Source organism: Momordica charantia (genome assembly GCF_013281855.1).
Source record: "Momordica charantia cultivar OHB3-1 chromosome 11 unlocalized genomic scaffold, Mcharantia_2.0 BLBB01000011.1, whole genome shotgun sequence".
Taxonomy (NCBI): Eukaryota; Viridiplantae; Streptophyta; class Magnoliopsida; order Cucurbitales; family Cucurbitaceae; genus Momordica; species Momordica charantia.
In genome coordinates, this window is record NW_028275159.1 from 21,873,166 (window position 1) to 21,894,539 (window position 21,374).

General features: G+C 35.3%; 1 protein-coding gene across 10 annotated transcripts; it reads left to right on the top strand.

The window, feature by feature from the left end:
* Positions 1–6,633: 6,633 nt before the first annotated feature.
* LOC111012120 (vacuolar protein sorting-associated protein 55 homolog) lies at positions 6,634–10,140 on the top strand. Of its 10 annotated transcripts, none has more exons than XM_088120280.1 (7): positions 6,634–7,108; positions 7,508–7,581; positions 8,186–8,304; positions 8,768–8,852; positions 8,981–9,043; positions 9,183–9,244; positions 9,944–10,140. In XM_088120280.1, the coding sequence occupies exons 3-6, from the start codon at positions 8,220–8,222 to the stop codon at positions 9,211–9,213; spliced, it is 264 nt and encodes an 87-aa protein (XP_087976406.1). In that variant the 5' UTR covers positions 6,634–7,108; positions 7,508–7,581; positions 8,186–8,219; the 3' UTR covers positions 9,214–9,244; positions 9,944–10,140. The 10 variants fall into 10 exon arrangements, 5 of the variants coding, with proteins under 5 accessions (XP_087976406.1, XP_087976407.1, XP_087976405.1 ...); XM_088120281.1 differs by having other exon boundaries at positions 6,634–6,950; XM_088120279.1 differs by having other exon boundaries at positions 6,635–7,108; positions 7,465–7,581.
* The last annotated feature ends 11,234 nt before the right edge of the window (positions 10,141–21,374 follow it).

The window sequence follows — 21,374 nt, forward strand, 5'->3', positions numbered from 1 at the left end:
ATTATGTTAATGAAAGTTTTTAATTGTCATTGAAGTTCGAATTTCTACTAGTGAAGTATTTATAAATTTGAAGTGATTGAGGGTGGTTAAGCTATGATTTTGGCCAAATTGAGAATTACAATGATTTTCAATGATGTATGACTATGACATTAGATTTAAAGTTATGATTTAAATTTATGAAACTTGTTTTAGAATGATTTGAGAATATGAGTATTAATTTTGAAATTGTTTTCAAGCGACTAGATTTTGTACTCATGGTAATTTTTTGATAAACTACATGAATGTGTTTGTTCTATAGTGCATCTTGGGATTACTGTATGTATAGTATGATCTGTTTTGCTCAATAATATATTTTGAGATAATTGAATATATAGCGTGACCAATAAGTCAATTTGCTCAATTATATATCTTATGGAGCGTATTCGACCCTTACCGAATTCATTCTATTGAAGCGTTACGCAAAAAGCTCCTTCTCATGCAGCTTGCATTTCTTTGGTTTTTGGAACCGTAGAGGGTTCAACAAAGAAAAGCAAGAAAACGTAAACCCTTGTCTGGTTTGTATAGGCTGGGCTAACGTTTTTCAACTGCATCGTACCGTACGATGATGGGCGGGGTCCGTACCTCCTTTAGATATCTCGAGCCCCCGTCCTCCTAATGTCAAGCTAGAACGACAACTATCGAGATCACTCAATGTGTAATACGACAAGTTTGCTTTGTTATGTATCTTGAGATTATTTTTTTTGAAGGTTTAAAAATGGTTGAAAATAGGGTTATGATTTTTAAAAATAATAAAAACCTTAAAAAAACAAATAATTTAAAAATTTTCGAAGACTTATAATTTTGAAAGGGTAACTGAACGTTTGAAAAATATGAATTTTTTAAGTTTAACAAATCTTTTGAAAAAACTTTTTCGACAGGACCTATTTTGACATTTTTTGAAAGTTCAGTAAACCTTCAGAAAAAATTTATCGAAGGTTTATTTTATATATTTTTTTAAAGACCGTGGCCTTTGAAAATACACAATTTTCTTGTAACAGGAAGCAGCGAGTGTATACTGAATTGTAGATGGTTGGAATTGTGGTTGCTCGAGCATGTGGTCGGAGGGCTTTCGACCACACCATCCCGTCAGGTTGCCTCTTCGTGGTCAGACCTTTCCAACCCTCCTCCATGAGCAATGGGTATCGGTCCCTCCACGAGGCATGACTCTGATCGACTGCTCCCAACAGATACTAAAACTTAATTAAAAGAAAGAAGTTGCAATTTGTTAAGATCTCTCACTAAAACGCATGGTTTTGATTATGAGCTATTTCAATTTAAAATTAATGGTTGACATAAAAAATTGACTGAACAATTTCTTCGAATCCGCTTCAATATGTGGAGTAAATTCTTGCCTACTTATAATGCTTATTTTGGTGGACGATGAAAGGCAGTTGGAATTGGTAGTAAACATGTTGGCTGAAGAAGAAGTGGTTACTAGTATGGTTATTGCTTGACATATTCAGAGGAGAAATCATATATGAACAACAATTATGCAAATCAATTGAAATGTTCTTATATTATACCGCAATAGTGGCACGACTAGAACCCAAACAAAAAGGATTCAAAGAATAAGGATACTTTGGAGCGAAAAAGGGAGAATTCCAACAATTTAGAAACAAAGTGTAGTTTTACCTTCCAATTGCTGATAAGTCAACTCCGACCCGGCGTGGAGTGAGGAGCGTGAAATAGGTGGCATGGGTTGGCTTGTTTGCGACTAGAGGGGAGAAATTATCTTGGCTTAAAATTGCAAAATCAGGGAGAAGAAAGAAATAAAAGCTCTGGAATTAATGGCGATAATCCATTGGCTTCGTTCTATCAATATGCAAAACAAAAGACCAATTTACCTTGATTGGAATCAATCGACGCAATCTGGTTGATGAAAAAGGAGGAGGTCAACTTGACAGAAATTATCTGGCTCGTTGAAAAAGCTGTGACCTTAGCGGAAGAGAAAGGGGTTGAATCGATTTCCCACATTAGAAGAGGGAAGAACGTTGTTGCCCATGAGTTGGCGAGGAGGGCGATGAACAGTGATGTGAGTGAAGAGTGGTCTTTTGATTTTCCTGTTTAGCTTCGGGATGTAGTTGAAACTGACATTCCTTTACTCTAATTTTAATTTGAGGTATTTTTTCAAACTATATATATATATATATATATTTCGCCATTGATGTAAAATTATGAGTAACTTACCCAATGAAGATATTCCTTGAGGCTCTAAACCACCCAAGTTATCCCTTGGGAATCATATAGACAATATAGACAATATATAAGAACGATTTAATAATCTTACTCTCCCGAAAATAGGAAATCCAAATTCAAAATGTCAATGTCATTGGAAATATCGAGGTCCAGATTTTACGGATATGTTGATGTCGACGGATATTTTGAGAGAAATTACGAAAATTGTGGATATTGATGTAAGTTTTTTGAATAAGTGAATAAAACTTTAATGATAGCTTAATTAGTCTATAATTGATCACTTTTAACTATCATATCTAAATATATAAGTAATATACTTCTGGAAATATCGTCGCAATAAAAATGTCCTAACAAAATTATGAAAACTAATGGAAATTATTTGAATTAATAAATTAAAGTTTAATGTTGCTTGACTATGTTTTATTGATAATTTCTAATATAGTAAATTTTTTATTGCACGAATGGATGATTAGAAAAAACCACGATGGAAGCAATATCATATGAGATGAAACATTTGATAATATAGATGGTACAAATAATTATACAAATAAAAATTTATATTAGACAAATGTATTATGTATATTGATATCATAGTTAATTTATGCTATTATAAACCTTATGCTAATAATATTTTGCTTTATATATTAACTTTACTTATTAATTGTTAATTTCATGGGGTCGTAGCAATGAATATAACACAGGTTAAGTTTTGGTATTTTAAATATTTATTAAAAAAAATTAAAAATACATTTAAAAGAAAATTGTAAAAAAAAAAAGAAAAGAAAAGAAAAAAAAAGGTTGGAGGAGACGCAGTCTCAGATATATGAAATCGAGGCGGGGAGGGGACTGCCTCCTATAAAACCCCCTCCCCTCGATAATTTAGGGGCAACTAAAGAAATGACTATATTAAATAGTTTGATTTGAAAAATGGCCAAAATAATCAGATATCACGAAAATGGCTAAAAGACAGTTAGAGTTTGAACTACGAGATTTATGTGGACAAATTTACCCTCCAATCAAAATAGGTAAATTTATCTTGACACTACCCCTATAAAATTGTGACGAAAATACCCATCATCAAAATCTTTAATACACCTAAATTCTAGGAAACAAGATAGTAAATCAAAATTATACCATTCAAAAATTTTAAATAATATCTAGATTTAGAAATTTAAAAAAATGTAAGATAAAATCTACTGAATGCATACTTTGCAATAAAAAAAAAGATTGAATCAAAGTGTAAAATAGACTAAAAAAACGTAAAATCAAATTAGAAAAGTGGAAAAATAAAGCTTGAAGTTGTAAAATACTGTTTTTTAAAATATAGATGGAGTAGTTGAAGATTAATACCATGTTAAGATCCATTATGGAAGGAAATGCAACTCAAATGTCTCATTCCCACTTTTGCCCTTGACTCCTCCTTCCCACACTTGCCTTTAACTCTTCCTTCCTAAAAATAAATAAAATTTGATTCAATCAAGTCTCAAGCCCCTCAAGTCTTGTGCGCCTCAAGCTTTCAGCATCCCTCTTCGGCGTACACAATCTTCGACATCCCTCTTCCAACTCTTGCCAAAACTTAAAGAACCTCCTTCGGGTAAGCTTTCGGTGCCCCTCTTGGAGTACACAATCTCCTAGCTTCGTGATCTCTGATTCCTCTAGTTGAAATCAAAATCCTTTGATTTCAATGGGTGCATAGCTTTAGGCAAAATCCCTTGAAATCAAAAATTGAAATTCTAGGTGATTGTGTAATTTCAATTTTGAACCTTCAATTGAAATCCTGTGTGATTTCAAATTGGGTACAAAATCCCAATTTTTAGATTCTGGCATTCTTTCTGCAAAATCCCTTGAAGCTTTCGGGTACAAAATCCATTGAAATCAATCTCGTTGTATTGACGTCTCTTGCTTATTTTGTGAGATAACCTCTAGTAGCCATATATTTACACATCCATCGTATTTCCCCTTAGGTAAATATTAATATATGTTTCCTTGATTGCTAATATGCATTTTTTATTTTGTTGGTTTTGGTTACCTTTTTACCATATTTTATGCATTGATCTTTGTTCCGACCCAGTGATAAAGAAAGATTATGTGATGCAAAATATGGCTATTTTCTACAGATAGTTTTCAATCTATTTTCGGCTTCTGAACTTTCACTACCCCTGTAGATGGTGTTAGATACGGGGTTAGTATTTACAACTAGTTGCTGCACTTGACATCCGCCAATAGGGATATGGCACACGCCACGTCCCTATCTACTTATAACAGCCTCATAATTATCGACTTGCCAGCACAATTTCTAAAAAGTGAAAGACGTGTAATTTTTTTTCCTTCTAGAAAATGAAGATATCTAGAGATACATTCACAGAGTTGTTGTAGAGTGGAATCGAATGGAATTGAAACGTGCCCGGTAATGAACCCTTGATAATTGTTGTGCTCCTCCCAACTAAAACGGTGGCTAACAATGATCGCATAATGTTCCCACATTGATTGATTTAATTCTTGAAAAAATGTAAAAATAAAATGGGTGGGGATTAATGATACCTTGTGTATGATTCCAGTGGAATGTTCAAACCAAAAGTTTGTTTAAAAAAATAAAACACATTTTAAACTTGTTTCAATCATATATGTAGATTTGGTAGTTTAAATTTTGTGGAAAGATTTTAGGAATTATATAGATTTTGTAGTTAAAGGTGGTTTCAATATTAAGTATGATATAGGTAGATTTTGTGCTTTAAATTTTGTGGAAAGATTTTAGGAATTATGTAGATTTTGTAGTTAAGGTGGTTTCAATATTAAGTCTATAACATTGTTAGTTAGGAATCGATTTAAGGGGATGTGGGGGGCCTAAAACGTGGATGGGTAAAATGATAAAGATTGCAAGGGCAATATGGACATGAAATGTGTGGAGGGATAAATAAGGAATTATATACTCCCAAATTTTAGGAAACAAATTTTGGCCATGCCAGACAATCTAGAAAAACTTTGGCCATTTTGCTTAACGATATGAGTAGCCATTCCTAAGGATTTCCCGATAATTTACTCATCAACTTCTGAATTATGGATGGGCTAGGCCCATGTTTATGAGCCCAAATTTTTTTTTTAACTACGAAATATCGTTGAAACGCCGATAATTTTGTGATATTTTGACGATATTTTATATATCCTTGATAAGAGGGAAAAACAACTTTTACCCCATGTGTTGATGTTAAGCTCTACGACACGGTGATATGTTGCTCGACGTATCGAACGCCATTTTGAATACTGTGCAAAACTAAAAAAAAACAATTATCCTAGACCCTTTTTTCCTATGTAGTATAAAGAAAGACCCAACCGGAATGGAACATAAATGACCCTAGCAGCCACTTAATACTGACATTAAATTGTTAACATTTTAACTTCTTGATTTACGGGAAAATTCAAAGGATAATGGGATAACTATGTATCCCAAGGTGACAAAATATTAATCGCCATCAAAGGTTGAACAAGATGGTTCTGATAAGTCAAACTCAAGAAGTTTTTGCAACATTAGTATATACAATCATAAAAATTTTAAAGGTGAACCTCTTAGATTTTAGGAAAGGACTTATAAAATTCTTACAAATCTTACTTGCCCAAATCTTCTAGATTTCCGATCCTATAAAGATATTTTCCTTCATAAGGTTTTTACACGAACGGACTACAATCACCATTATTGGAAAGAAAAATTCATTTTCAAGATTACCAAAATTATTTACTGAAAAGGTACGTCAAACTATTAGCAAACCTATCAAGGAACTATTCCATTTGGAACCACTACTAGAATTTTGGGATTTTTTGACGGTAGTAAATAGTAAAATACTGTTCAACATTGTTAAAATACGTCACGAAAGGTAAAAAACGCATTTTTGGAGAGAAAAAGCGGAGAGTTCCGGATTTTTGGACTTTCGTGACGCTTTTTTTCCGTCACGAAAACATTGAGGCGCGTTTTTGACGAAAAATAACGAAGTGTTCCGGATTGTTGCGTTTTCTTGACGAATTTTATCGGTCACGATAAGTTGCCCAAAACTTATTTTTCGTGACGTATCAAAAACGTTAAGAAAAACTTGAGGCGCATTTTTGGCGGGAAAAGACGGAGTTCTTCAAATTGGCGGCTTTGTCATGATGGGTAGAAAACGTCACGAAATATTGTTTTTTTGTGACGTTTTATAATTGTCACAATACGATAAGAAGATTCCTGGCTTATTCGTGAAAAGGTAAGGCTTTAGGTGTGGTTGTTTATACGTCACTATAAGTTGGAAAACTATATTTTAGTGAGGTCTGATAAAACGTCACTAAAAGTGACTTTTCCTGATGAAGTCAGTTTTCCATGGATTTTTTTTCATCAATCCAAAAAGATTTAAATAATGGTTAAGTTCTCGTACCCTAATCTTTCTTCCTTCTTTTCCTCACTATAGGCCCCGTTTTCTCCATCTCACTCTCTCTTCAATCTCGTTCTCTCTCCTGCAATCTCTCTCTACCTGGCGGCATCTCCAAACGGCGACCCACACCCCTCGAACCCAGATCTTGCAGCGACGAATCTTCACGGCGGCGCCATAGCAGCAGGTGGGGTGAACTCATCTTCTGCCGCAACGGTGACGAGCAGCAGGAGGCGTCTTGAACAGCGGGGGGCAGATTGACCAACGCGACGCCAGATTCAACGGAACTCTGCAGCAGCGACAAACCCAACAGTGATTTTAGTTAGTTTAATTTTCGTTGCCTTCAACTCCATCCAAATTAAAATTATAAGGGACAAAAAGATAAAAACATTCATACGCTTTTTTGTTATTGTTATTTTTCGGGTTCTGGGGGTTCCTTGAGTTTTAAAGGAGGATGAACAACATACCATTCTTCATTGGTAATAAGTTTTCTGAACTCTCTATTTCAGCATAATGTGTGAAGTTTTTTTATGACATTCCAAATGTATGTATTGAGATAATGATATGTATTGAGATAATGATGAGGATGGTGTATACTTTCCAAATTTTCAATTCTTGGGTTGCATTTTTTCCCTTATTAATTGTATATAAGTATATGTTCATTTCACTCTCTTGTTTTACCTTTCTTCTCCACCCACTGTACTTCTGAAACATTTTTGATAGTTTTGCAAATATGTGTTCTATAAACATGGTAGATTTTGAAATTCATACTTTGATGGATACTCATAATACTTTTTGTATCCAATTCCATCATCTTACTCTATGTTCATCACAGATTCCGAACCAGTTTGAATACTTGTTCCTCTAATCGTTTTCAGAGCCTTCAATTTCATTGGAGTTGAAGTGATTAGTGATCTAGTCGCTGTCTGCTATTTTTGATGGAAAAGTACAGGTATTCTCCCTTTTTTGCCTTTGTTCCTGTTTGCTTCGATGGCGAATGTTCTTCTGATTATAACTCGATAAATTAATGAAGTAGACCTGGAATTATGTTACATTAAAATTGGGAAAACCTTGGTATTTAGTTTGGATTTCATTTTACTTTCGAGTTCATTTGAGAGTTGATCTCAATTGCCAGTTGGTAACAAATTTTCATTCATATATTTGGAATTCTTGATTTGTTTCTCGTTTGGCCAGTCATTTCGCCGTGCTTTCGAGGCTTCATTTCACTTTCTAAGCCTGTTTGAGATGGGGAAACACCAAAAAGATTAGAAAATAACTTGCAAACTACTTTTTGTCTAGCTTTGGCAAAGACGCAACTTCTAAAATTGAAACAATGTGATGTATGGATAAAACTGAAGAAAATTACTAGTACTGAAAATGAAAAACTATAACCGTCCTTCAATCACGGATTTACAAGTCTACCATTTCATCATCCACTGGAATTATCCATTCTCCATACCGGCACCTCTTGCCTTACTTTCGATCCTTAATCCTGGAAATGTATATATTTCAGCTATTACTTTTGATCCTTAATTTTGGAAATGTGTATATTTCAGCTATTTTCCTAAATAAAATGAAGAGAGCTACCTGATGGCAAACCTGGGATACTGCTTGCACGAGCAAACTTGTAACATTAGGAGTCTTGGTTTTTGGAGGGATTGTATTGCAGTTTTTGGTTAGTAGAGTCTTTCTTAAATATTTTCTCAATATTTCCACCATTTTGATATTGTAAAGCTTTCACATCAGCTTTAATTACGTAGGATCTTTTACTAATTCCTCTCTAAGTTTCTTAATTCATTACATGTGCTTTGTACAATAACTAGTGGCCATTGCTGAGTGGTAAGATTGAAAAATGTCTGCTATAACCAAATGTGTTATATCTTTGAAACTTTCTCAGCAGTTGATTACCAAATTTGCTTCAGTGGTCATGCTATATTACTGGAAGATTTTGTAGAAAAACAGTCATTCTGGTTTGTGTCAATAGGATGTAACATGGGTTGTTTTTGTAAAGACAATTACTTCCTTCTAGTACTTTTTGGGGACAATAGATAGCCATCTTTACTCTTGCATGTAATAAAAATCATGTCAATTTAAAAAATAACTTCGCTGATCATAATCTTCTTCCATTGTTATTGCAGTGATTATGTACATTCTTCTCCCAATGCCTTTGCTGTTTTTTGCTGGTTTCAATACTTCCTCCGCCATCTTCCGAAACTGGAGACAGTTTGTTTCTGATCATCATACTTCATTCTGAATCACTGACAATTAGAATCCATGCCTAGGCTCTATAACACGTTTATTTTTAACGACTAACGAAATAGCTAGGTGAATGCGACTAAATTTTTAACTAGGACTTCAACGGTTGGAAGCATTGCAATACCTGCAATTTTGAAGCATGCTGATATTATCGACTGGTGAGCATTTGCACTGGATCTCTCATCCCTTTTAGTCTTTGTTGTGGCTATTCTATGTTAAAATTTGTTTTTGATTCTAATCTCAATTGATTTTTATTTCTAGTGTTTTCATACTTGTCCATTTTCAACATTTCTGCAGGCGCCCTTGTAGTTGGTCAGACGCTCACTAATGAATATTGGGATCTAATTTTCTTTGAGATGGTGAGTTTCTGTGCTCTTTTTCCCATCTTTCTTCTTCATCTTTCCCTTGTATATTCATTTGTTTCTTATCGGTGACTGAATCTGAGCTATATATTAGATGGAAATAGCTGATTTTAAGTAATGACAAAATATAGTTTGTTTTAGCTGGTTTCTTATTGTTGACTTTGCTTGAGTTGCTTGTTTAACTTATTGATGAAACTAATTTTGTTTACTCAATGAAATGCAGTAGTTTATGGATTTTTTTTTTTTTTGAGGCAAGTAGTTTATTGAACTTGTATATACATGTTGTGATTATTGAATTATTGCATCGTTTTGTTTGCTCGAAAATATTTGATATAGGTTTTATTGTTATTTTGATATGGTATAAATTTTTTTTTGGGCAAGTAGAAGATTAATGTACGTTTTCAATCATTGTGATATTTCTTTAAATTTTTAAATATTATGCGATATTACTAAAGGATGTAGAAGAAGTTTACGTAGGTTGGTTTTTGTTTAATCAATTCTGTGACGTTGGAATTGTATTTTCAAGGAATACTATTGTGATAGGCTCCTAATTTGATTATTTAAGAATGTTATTTGCAAATATCACGATCCTTTGCCATTTTTAATAGATAGACACGTTTTTTAGAAAGTGACTTTTTTTATCTTATCTATATTTCGTTATTCATTTATCTAACTTAGGTATTGTTTTTTCATTAGGTCTTTCACGACCCTAAAGACGTCGACAATTAGGAATGCGACTAATTGGTGGATGAGCTTCATTGTCGGGGTTGGTGTGTAGGGAACATGTTTAATTCTGTAATTCTGTAATTTGTGTTTGAGAATACTAGTATATTCTAAATTAATATATTAGCTTCCTTGTTCATGGTTAATATAATTCAACTTTGTTATCTAAATTAATATTTTTGCGTGTTCGATCGACAATTTGACTATATGATATTTTTATTATGCGACATCTACAATCAAAATTAAATACATTTTCTGTGACTTTTTTTATCGTCACAAAAATATTTTTTAGGACGATTATTGACCGTCACGAAATATTCAAACGTTACGAAAGGAAGTCACGTGACCTTTCCTCCCTGTTCAAGGTCTTTCCGTGACCTTGTATCACCGTCATGAAATCATTTTTCATGATATTTTATGAACATCGTGGAAGTCCATGTCTTTCATGACGGTAATTAACGTCACGTGTGCTAATTTTTGTGATATTTTTTAAACATCTCGTATACATTTCGTGATGGGCGTATACGTGACGGCGTTAAAAACGTCACGAAAGATTTTTGTGACGTTTAAAGATTTTTGTGACGTTAAAAAAAATGTACGATAAACTGAATTTTTACTAGTGAACCCTAACATATGGTGAAATAATTCATTTCATTAATAGTGAAGGACTTGTTTAATAATTCATTTCATTAACAGTGAAGTACTTGTTTTATGCACAGACCTTGAACTCAAAGAGAGACAGGAATTAGAATCTTTTTTAATCCCAAAGTTATGTTACGTCTATGTAATATCAGGTTCATTTTAATTAGTCTAACCCAAAGCCACTCCCTCCTTAACTTATCAAAATTAATTACTATTACGCCATGTTTACTTCAAGAAAATGGAAATGAAGGAACCTGAATCAATTTTTTTTTTAATTTCATTTGATGGTGTTTACCAAATTGTTGGAATGAGAATCAAATGGTGGGATCCACCCACTTTTTTCATTTATATTCTCTAAAAAGAGGCAATCTCATTCTTCTCATACAACATGGTCAATCTCATTCTCATTCCTTATTTCGTGGATTCCACTAATAGATGGATTTTAGGTCCAGTAATTTAGGGCGTTTTTTAGTTATTTGATAGGTTTTACGAACATTTTCTTTGGATGGTTTAATCGTTTTTAGTATTTCTTTCTTTTGTAGGACTTGAGTTGAAGAGGAGGAAAAAAAGAGGAATTTTAGACGAAAAATGATTTTTTTAGAGGGAAAAGTTGGGATTTTGAAAAGATCAGGAGGAACACGAAGAACGGAAGCTTGAGAAATCGTCGGATTTGTTTTCTTTCTCTTCTTATTTCTCTCCTTTAGCTTCAACTTCCTTCAATGATGTTGATTGAGATTTTCTTTTTGGATTCAAGCATGAACTAAATACATTTTCTAGGGCACTGATGTAGCATTTATCAAACTTTACTCTTCTATGTTCTTTATTTGATTTTCTTTCTAAACTTGTTGGTTGTGAGAACTTTTTCGATTCTTAATGCATTGTTTATATTTGGTCATTCTTTACATTGATTCTTTGTCATAAATCGAGGTTGAGAACCAAGATTATTGACTAGATTTGAATATATAGTTCTCTCAAATTAAAGCAAGAGATAGAGATATTCTTGTGAATTTTGTGGCATATGTTTTGGGTTCTACGTGCTTAAATATTTGAATTGTCAGAGTAGTCATAGAGATATAGATACTCTACTTTTTGAAATAAAAATCGTTATTTCTTGAGAAAAAATATCGAGTCAATAGGGTATACGCCAACAACCATTGTTTAGAAAAGTTTCGAATAAAGTAGTAGGAAGAGTTAAAGGGTGATATCGATGAAGTCATGCTCTAGAGTTTAATCCACTTGAAATTACTCTTGATTCTTGATAGTTGTGTTATTTTCTTATGTTATTGAACTAGTTTCTTTTAGAATTACTTCATTTCACCAGCATTAAAAGTTCGACATTTAGATAAAATTGAAGTGGAGAATTTATTTGGTAATTAGTAATCATTCATTCCCTGTGGAGACGATATTTTACTTACTTCTATATTAGTTGTGACGATTTGTACACTTGCGAATTCGAACAACACTCACACATTTATTGCAATCACTTTTCTACTTTTACTATTTCTCTCTCATGATTAATCAGACCCATAACTTTTTATTTAATTGTTTTATACTTTTTTATTTCTTTTTCATTTATACTCCTAATAATTTTTCTTTTAGTAAAAATTTACAGTGATATTATTATAAAATATTTAATTTTTAACTTTTTAATTTAATTTTGTTATTATTAATTAATATCATATTTTTTAAAATATAATTTATTATTATTAATTGTTATAATAATAAAATTTAGGGAAAAATAAACCTTTGGTCCTTAAAGTTTGGTGTAGGTGTCTATTTGATCCTTGAAGTTTCAAAATAGATACTTTTGGTCCTTGAAGTTTGGAATAAGTACCTATTTGGTCTTCGAAGTTTTAAAATGAACATTTTTTGTCTCTGAAATATGTAAAGTAATTCTAAATGGTCCTTAAATTACTTTTACCGTTAGTTTGACTAACATCAAAATGACATGGCAGCTAATTTTTATTAATTTGATAAAATATATTAGTTTAATAATATTTTTAGTTTGACCGGACAGTCCATATCCTTCCCTCTTATTCTTGTTATCCTCTCCGACGAGCCTCACCACCGCCATTTTCATGCCTTCGCCCGCCCTCCCATTGTGATGCCTCAAGCACATAGACGAACCACTCAACCCATACATTTCGTCGACCTCCGTTAGCATATTGGCCTGTTTTGCAAACCGGCCTTTGATTCTGGGTCGGGTTTCTGCATAAGCTTTTCTTGAAGTGTACCAGATTGTCTTCTCGAACTTCTGGTTCTTCTTCTCCTCTCTGTACCTCAACACTCTCGCCTCCCGATCCATTCCACACAACTGAGTCGCTTGGTTACCGGATCCCGACATCGCTAAACCCGAATCCACCCCGGTTTGACCCAACGGGTACGATATCTCCGACATCGAATTCCCTTCTGGAACTACTCCAACATCTACGGAAGAGGACGACACCTAAATCAAATTAGAACAAACGTGACTTAATTAGTTTACTCGACGATGACTCCTGGTGAGAACTGAAATTCTGATTGGGGAGGGCTTCCTCGCAAGAAGCTTTATAGTCAGGGGTGACACAGCTTGTTTGCATGGCTAATTAAGAAAATTTTTGTTTTAATTGGAGTTAGGTGGTCGGGCTATTTACGTTGTGGCTTAGGGGTTGAGATTGATAGTCGAATGAATTGAGCTTGGATATGCAAAAATCGATGTCAAAGCAATTTTTCAGGGGTAGATAGTGGCTTCGTCTGAATCGGGACGACACTATCGTTAATTGCGCTCTGATTGGCTGGATTTGGATAGTCAAAATCAATAAAAGAATCAATTTCATTTTCAGTGAAGATGATATCCCCACCACCATCGGTGCCCGATTTGATTTCAGGGCCGTCCTTGTGGGTCCAATAAAAGTTGGAGTTGCTCTCCCTCCCTTGCAAATCTGCAAGAGGACTCTCGTCGTCGAAGCTTCATCTTCCCAGTATTTAAATTTTTAGAACTTCCTCCTTCAGATTTGAACAAGAAACCACATGGCGACGACGAGGTATGTTGCCTGAAGCAACGAGACGGCGGGCGGAGGCATGGAAATGACGATGGTGACGCTCGTTGGAGAAGACAACAAGGAGAGGAGGGAAGAAGATAGAATGTCCAGTCACACTAAAAATATTATTGAACTAATATATTTTATTAAATTAATACAAATTAACTGCCATGTCATTTTGATGTTAGTCAAACTAACGATGAGAGTAATTTAAGGACCATTTATAATCATTTTACAAATTTCAGGAACAAAAAATGTTCATTTTAAAACTTCAAGGACCAAATAGGTACTTATTCCAAACTATAATGACCAAAAATGTCTATTTTGAAACTTGAGTGATCAAATAGACAACTACACCAAATCTCAGGGATCAAAAATGTATTTTTCCTAAAATTTAATATCAAACCTAATCGTACCCATATATGAATGGACACATCATTTCTCTCGACAGACACCTCGACCCAACAATTGCATCTCATAGAAGTTTTAATTGCAAAATAGGTATTTATTAAAAAGTTGAGGGTAAAATGGGCAAAAATTCTTCTCCATATACTATTTATCTATCGTATTGATGAAACAGTCATTGTTTTTTTTAAGAAAAAGATAGAGATTGTTATTCGTAGTAACCAATAAAAGTTTAAATATTGTAAGTCACATAGGTAAGAAATTAGAATGGACGAGATAAAAAAAAAAAAAAGTGGATAACATGATTACATGGGAAGTTGGTCGTGTCTGGTCCCACGTGTAAGGTAATAAGAGAAAAACAATATGAGTTTAAATAAAGAGATGGAATGAATTGTTAAATGAATATTGGTTTGTGTTAAAAGATATTGTCGTGTATTTGAGGTGGAGTGTAAACTAATTTGAATCTAATTATTATTTCAGGTCAAATCAGAAATTTGAGTAGCCTTTGTTGATGCTGCAGTTTAATCATATTAACTATTTTTAACGGTAAAATATTATTATTAATCCTAGAAGTTTTGTCGTGGATATATATATATATTTTTTTTGCAACAATTAAAGTTTGACTCCACTGTCTATTAAACACTGTGGACTGAATCAAGAAATAATTCTCTGAAACGAATAAATGGTAATAATTGTAAATAAGGAGAATTGGTCTTTACCTCCGCTGTACTTTCACACTACTACTGTCTATTCTTTTGCCAAAAAGATGAGGCCATTATGTGGGCCCCTTACACGCACTTAACCATTTGATAATAAAAATTAATTAATTAATTATATTAAAACATTCTAACCTAAGTAAAGTATCTATATTAGTTCAAAAAAAAAAAAAAAAACAAGAAATATCTATATGTGGCCATAAGTTGAAATTTGTACTAAAATAATAATAATAATAATAAGTTGAAATTTCATCCCACACATTGTACTCTATATGTGACCAATAAGTTGAAAATTTATCCCACACATTTACTAAAACATATTGTTTCTTTAACTAAATGATTCATGGTCAAGCGGGTTAGAGGCCTGGTCAGAGTCTCAGGCATGGATATATGTACGAGAAAAGCAGGTACTCCAAATGCTCCAGTGATGTAATCCATTAGGTTACCTTATGTTGTATAAGAGTTAGTCTTAGTACTTTCTGTTTTAGTTAGTTAGTTTTAGTTAAGTCTGCTTTAGTCCTTGGTTGGTCTCTTATAAATAGCCAACCCACTCCTTTGTATGAGGCATGATCTGAATAAGAGTTTTCTTCAAGAATTGGTTTACACCAAATTGGTATCAGAGCCCCGAAAAACTCATTGGGATCTAATGGCGGGAAAGTCCACACATTCCGGTAAGGGACCCACGGCGGATCTCTCAACAACTCAATCGCTCTCTCCAAGAACAGCTATTGATCGTTTAATGTTAGTAGAAGATTCCTTGGGGGAGGTTCGTTCCAGTGTGTAGACTATCTACAAGTTGATGGAAAATTTGTCAAAACACCGGGAAAACATTGCGTTGGAACAAGAACGACTACGTGAGGATTTAGGTAATCGTGAGGGCCAACAAGGATTTGTATTTCAAGAACGTCCAAGAAACCGGTCCCAAACTCCAGTTCCACCAAGAAACATGGAAGGCCGTGGAAGACGACATCAAGATTGGCAGCTGAGACTTCAAGAATCAGACTCTTCTGGCGAGGAGGAGGATTTTTTTCGACACAACCCTTGTTTCAGAGGGGACGAACATCAAAACAGAGGAGGCGTGCGTACAAACTTTCGAATGAAGATCGACTTACCTCCTTTCAACGGTAAGACGGACCTTGAAGCTTTCTTGAATTGGATAAAGAACATTGAGAACTTCTTCGACTTTACCAATACACCGGATGATAAGAAGGTACGGCTTGTGGTATTTAAACTTCAGTCTGGCGTCTCAGCCTGGTGGGATCAGCTGGAAATAAATCGACGACGACTAGGTAAACGTCCCATTAGTAGTTGGCCGCGGATGTTGCGCCTTATGCGTGAACGTTTCTTACCGCCCAACTTTGAACAATTGTTGTACCATCAATATCAGAAATGCCGCCAAGGTTCTAAGACCATTGCTGATTACACCGAAGAATTCCATCGTCTGGGCGCCCGAACAAACTTAACCGAAAGTGAAGATTACAAGATTGCCCGTTTTGTTGATGGCCTCAGAGAAGGCATTCAAGATCAATTGGACATCCAACCCATTGGTCTCTTGACAGATGCTATCACTATGGCTACAAAGATTGAAGAAAAGATAGAACGAAGACGGGGCAAGCAACCGGTTCGGCAAACATCTTGGGATAAGACGGTTAGTTCTAAATTTTCCCCTTCGGACACGGGCAAACCAATCACTGTCGGCAGTTCTTCCTCTGCCTCCAGCTCCAAGGTATCAGAGGAACAAACTAAAACTTTTCCTCCAGTCAAGAACACTGATCTGGTATCTAATAAAGGGACGAAACAATATGCCCGTCCAACAATGGGAAAATGTTATCGCTGCGGGCAAGTGGGTCATTTGTCCAACGAGTGTTCGCAACGACGGGCCCTGGCAGTGGTCGATGACATTGATGGCGGAGATGCTGAGATTGAGTCCTCAGGGGAGGAAGAACTCACCTATGTCAAGCCTGATGATGGTGATTTCATCAATTGTGTTATCTAAAAAATTCTCTTCGCTCCAAAGGTCGATCTGCCCAATCAGGTTTCGTGGATTCGAAAAGGGCGTGAGACATCCATTTCTTCTGTCAGCACCATACCCTTAAGCATTGGTAACCAATATTGTGATCAGATTGTGTGTGATGTCATCGACATGGATGCCTGTCACATTCTCTTGGGTCGTCCTTGGCAGTATGATCTTCATGCTATATATAAGGGTAGGGAAAACACTTATGAATTTCACTGGATGGACAAGAAAATTGTTCTCTTGCCTTCAACGTTGGATCACAAGGCCCAAAAAGAGTCACCTTCTCCTTCTAAGCAACTATTTACCATTTTTAATGGCAAGTCCTTTATTCAAAAGGGCGACCCTTTGATCGGGGCATTGGTGATCAAAGGTGATTCAGATCCTAAGCCTCTTGCTCACCATCATCCTGATATTCAACACCTCTTGGATAATTTTGCTAACCTCACACAAGATCCCTTGGGCTTACCTCCTTTGCGTGATATACAACACTGCATCGACCTTATCCCTGGTGCCTCCTTACCCCATTTACCACACTATCGGATGAGTCCCTGTGAGTATCAGATTCTTCAAGACCAAGTCAATGACCTTCTTCTTAAGGGATACATACGACCGAGCCTTAGTCCCTGTGCAGTACCTGTGTTATTGGCTCCTAAGAAAGATGGTTTGTGGCGGATGTGTGTCGATAGCAGGACAATAAACAAGATCACAATCAAATATAGATTTCCTATACCTCGGCCGTCCGATCTTTTAGATCAACTTAGTGGGGCACAACTGTTTTCAAAGGTAGACCTAAAGAGTGGCTATCATCAAATACGGATGAGACCTGGCGATGAGTGGAAAACAACCTTCAAAACAAATCAAGGGCTATTTGAATGGGTTGTGATGCCTTTTAGGTTATCTAACGCACCGAGCACCTTCATACGCCTCATGAACGAGGTTTTGCGTCCTTTTCTTAATAACTTTATCGTAGTTTATTTCGATGACATACTTGTCTGTAGTAAAACAGTTGATGATCACTTAAACCACTTACAAACCTTATTTCAAGCTCTTCAAGACAATCAGTTATACATTAACTTGGCTAAATGCTCCTTCCTCACTAGTGAAATAGCATTCCTAGGTTTCTATATATCAAAACGTGGTATCTCGGTGACCCTTCAAAGGTGGAATCTATTAAAAACTGGCCCACTCCCACATCTGTTAGGGATATTCAATGTTTCCCAGAATTGGCATCCTTTTATCGTAAATTTATCAGACACTTTAGCTCTATTGCCGCCCCATTAACAAATGCCCTGAAAAAAGGTAAATTCGGTTGGGATAAAGAACAAGACATTAGCTTCCAAACTTTGAAACAAAAGCTTAGTTCCACACACGTTTTGACCCTACCTGATTTTTCCCACCCCTTTGAAGTCGTTGTAGATGCTTTGAGAATTGGCATAGGGGTTGTGTTGTCCCAAAGGAACCACCCAATAGAATACTTTAGTGAAAAGCTTACCCCGCCTAGATAAAAGTGGTGTACTTACGAACAAGAACTTTATGCTTTAATTAGAGCTCTCAAATAGTGGGAACACTATCTAATTGGCAAGGAATTCGTACTATTCACGGATCATTTCTCTCTTAAATACATACAAACACAAAAAACAATTAATAGAATGCATGCTAGGTGGATTGCTTTTCTTCAAAAATTTGATTTTGTAATCAAACATAAAGCTGGGACAACTAATAAAGTCGCTGATGCTCTTAGTAGGAAGGCTAGCCTATTAACTCTACTCACTGAAAAAGTAATTGCCTTTGATCATTTACCAAATACATATGAACATGACAGTGACTTTCGTGCTGTTTGGCTCCAATGCCATGAGCATGTTAACAACAGTGATTTCCATATCCTTGATGGGTACCTCTTTAAGGGGGACCGTTTATGTATCCCACACAAATCTTTAAGGGAGATATTGATCCAAGATTTACATAGTGGAGGATTGGCTGGGCATTTGGGTGGAGACAAGACATATGAACTAGTGGGGCTCCTTTTTTTTTTTTTTTTGCCACAGTTGCGAAAAGATGTAAATAATTTGGTCAACAGATGCAATATTAGCCAAAAAGCCAAGGGTCAATCTCAGAATACGGGATTATATTGTCCTCTCCCTATCCCTACCACTATTTGGGAAGATATTAGTATGGATTTCGTTCTGGGATTACCAAAAACTCAAAGAGGATATGACTCTGTCCTGGTTGTGGTAGACCGGTTTAGTAAAATGTCGCACTTCTTACCATGTAAAAAAACTTCGGATGCTATATATGTAGCTAATCTTTTCTTTCGGGAGATTGTCCGTTTACACGACATCCCAAAAACAATACTTTCCGATCGTGATGTCAAATTTCTGAGTCATTTCCGGAAAACCATATGGAAGAAATTTGACACCAGCCTCAAATTTAGTATTACCAGCTATCCACAAACGGATGAACAGACAGAGGTGACAAATCGCACCCTAGGCAATCTAATACGATGCTTAGGGGGGAGCAAGTTGAAGCAATGAGACCTCACATTGGCTCAAGCAGAATTTGCATATAACCATATGCGCAACCGTTCAACAGGGAAGTCTCCCTTTGAAGTTGTTTATACAAAATTACCTACGCTTACTGTGGACCTAGCTCATCTTCCCTCTTTGATTGGCTTGAATCAGGAAGCTGAGGAAATGGCGGAATGAATAGTATAGCTACACAAGGAAGTAACAGATAATCTTACAAAGGCTGCCGCGACTAACAAAGCAGCAGCAAATGTCCACCGAAGAGTGAAGACCTTTGAGGAGGGGGATTTAGTCATGGTTCATTTAAAGAAATCCAGATTTCCAACGGGAACTTACAACAAACTCAGTGACAAAAAGATTGGCCCATTTGAAGTACTTAAAAAGTATGGCGACAATGCCTACCAAATCAACCTTCCTACTGACCTAAGGATCACTCCAGTCTTCAATGTTGCAGATCTGTATGCGTATCAAGCTGAAGACGTATTTACATTGGCCAATTAAACTCGAGGATGAGTTTTTTTTCAATAGGGAGGGAATTTGATGTAATCTATTAGGTTACCTTATGTTGTATAAGAGTTAGTCTTAGTACTTTCTGTTTAGTTAGTTAGTTTTAGTTAAGTCTGCTTTAGTCCTTGGTTGGTCTCTTATAAATAGCCAACCCACTCCTTTGTATGAAGCAGAATCTGAATAAGAGTTTTCTTCAAGAATTGATTTACACCATCATGTTTGTTCCAGGTATGATTTTAATGAGAGGTCAAGTAAAAAATACGACACCTTGTTAAGTGCTACAAGAGTGTAAGTCCCTTGTTTATAGGTTCATGAACACTGTTATCATTTGACAAGTAGTTGGGGAGTTGATACATTTGTTGGATAGGTATGACAACACTAAAGGAGGGTGAATAGTGTTGAAGATCAATTTACTAAACTTTTTCGAATTTAAGCATAAATCAAATAACCAAGTAAACTTTTTAAACAAAAACAATTTATGCAATATTTATAGTAACTAAAAATATCATGAAACAAATATTCAAGATGAGCACAATATATATTTGCAATAAAAGAAAATATACTTAAAAGATAAATTGGAATAAATAAAAAGTAAGGGATAGAGAAAACGTCACGCAAGAGATTTATAGTGGTTCGACAAACTCTGGCCTACTCCACTCCTCGAGCACCTCTCGAGATTTTCCACTAAGCATGATCCTTTTATGGGTTCAAGATCAGAAACCCGGTCCTTTTGCGGGATCAAGACTAAACCTTACAAACCGCTCTTTTTACTGGATCTAGAACTAAACCCAACCTTTTTCTATCGGGACAAAGATCAAAACCCACGCTCCGTTCTTTTTACTAGGCTCAAGAACAAAACTCAAATAAATGTGGAAATAAGGATTTTTCACTCACTAAAACTCTCCCAAATAGTAGATAAGAAGATTGAATCACACAACACCTAAAGGCTCTCAAATAACCAAGTAAACCGCTCAATACACCCCAAAAACTCAAGAAAAATATTCAAAAAGTATCTCAAAAGGTTCAGCTCAATAGTATGGATTTTTGAGAAATTTTTGTAATTTTTTAGAATTTTTTCAGGTTTAAATAGGGCTAGAAACCAAATATTAGCCGTTGGCTGCCACGTGTCATAATCTGATTGGCTGAGAGAAATAATATTTAAATAATTTGTAATTGACTAGTCAAACTTAGATGAATAGTCAATGTCACGTGTCGCTCACTCATTGGTCCGTTTTAAGATAATTTGAATTTTATTAATAAATTAATAAATTCAAATTTATCCAGTCATGTGTTACGCTGTGATTGGTCCAAAATGTGTCATCACCACGTCAGCAAATAAATCAGTTGGATGCCACGTCATCCGCAACGTCATCGACACGTCATATGCCACGTCATCAAATTTCACAGTTGGAGTACCATGTCATCTGCCACGTCATGAAAAATTGACGGTTGCAGATCCACATCGGCTGCCACGTCAGCATCTTGCCACATGTCATCTTCTGGTTGGTTCGCGTGTCCACGTCATAATCCACGTAGGATTTTCTTTTCCAATTTTGTTTTGGTCATAACTTCTTC

Bases quoted from the DNA above. Each gene is read 5' to 3' on its own strand.
- LOC111012120 (XM_088120280.1), top strand. From the start codon at position 8,220: ATGGCAAACCTGGGATACTGCTTGCACGAGCAAACTTGTAACATTAGG. The intron at 8,305-8,767 runs GTTAGTAGAGTC...TTGTTATTGCAG, and splicing joins GGATTGTATTGCAGTTTTTG to TGATTATGTACATTCTTCTC. The intron at 8,853-8,980 runs GTTTGTTTCTGA...ATTTTTAACTAG, and splicing joins ATCTTCCGAAACTGGAGACA to GACTTCAACGGTTGGAAGCA.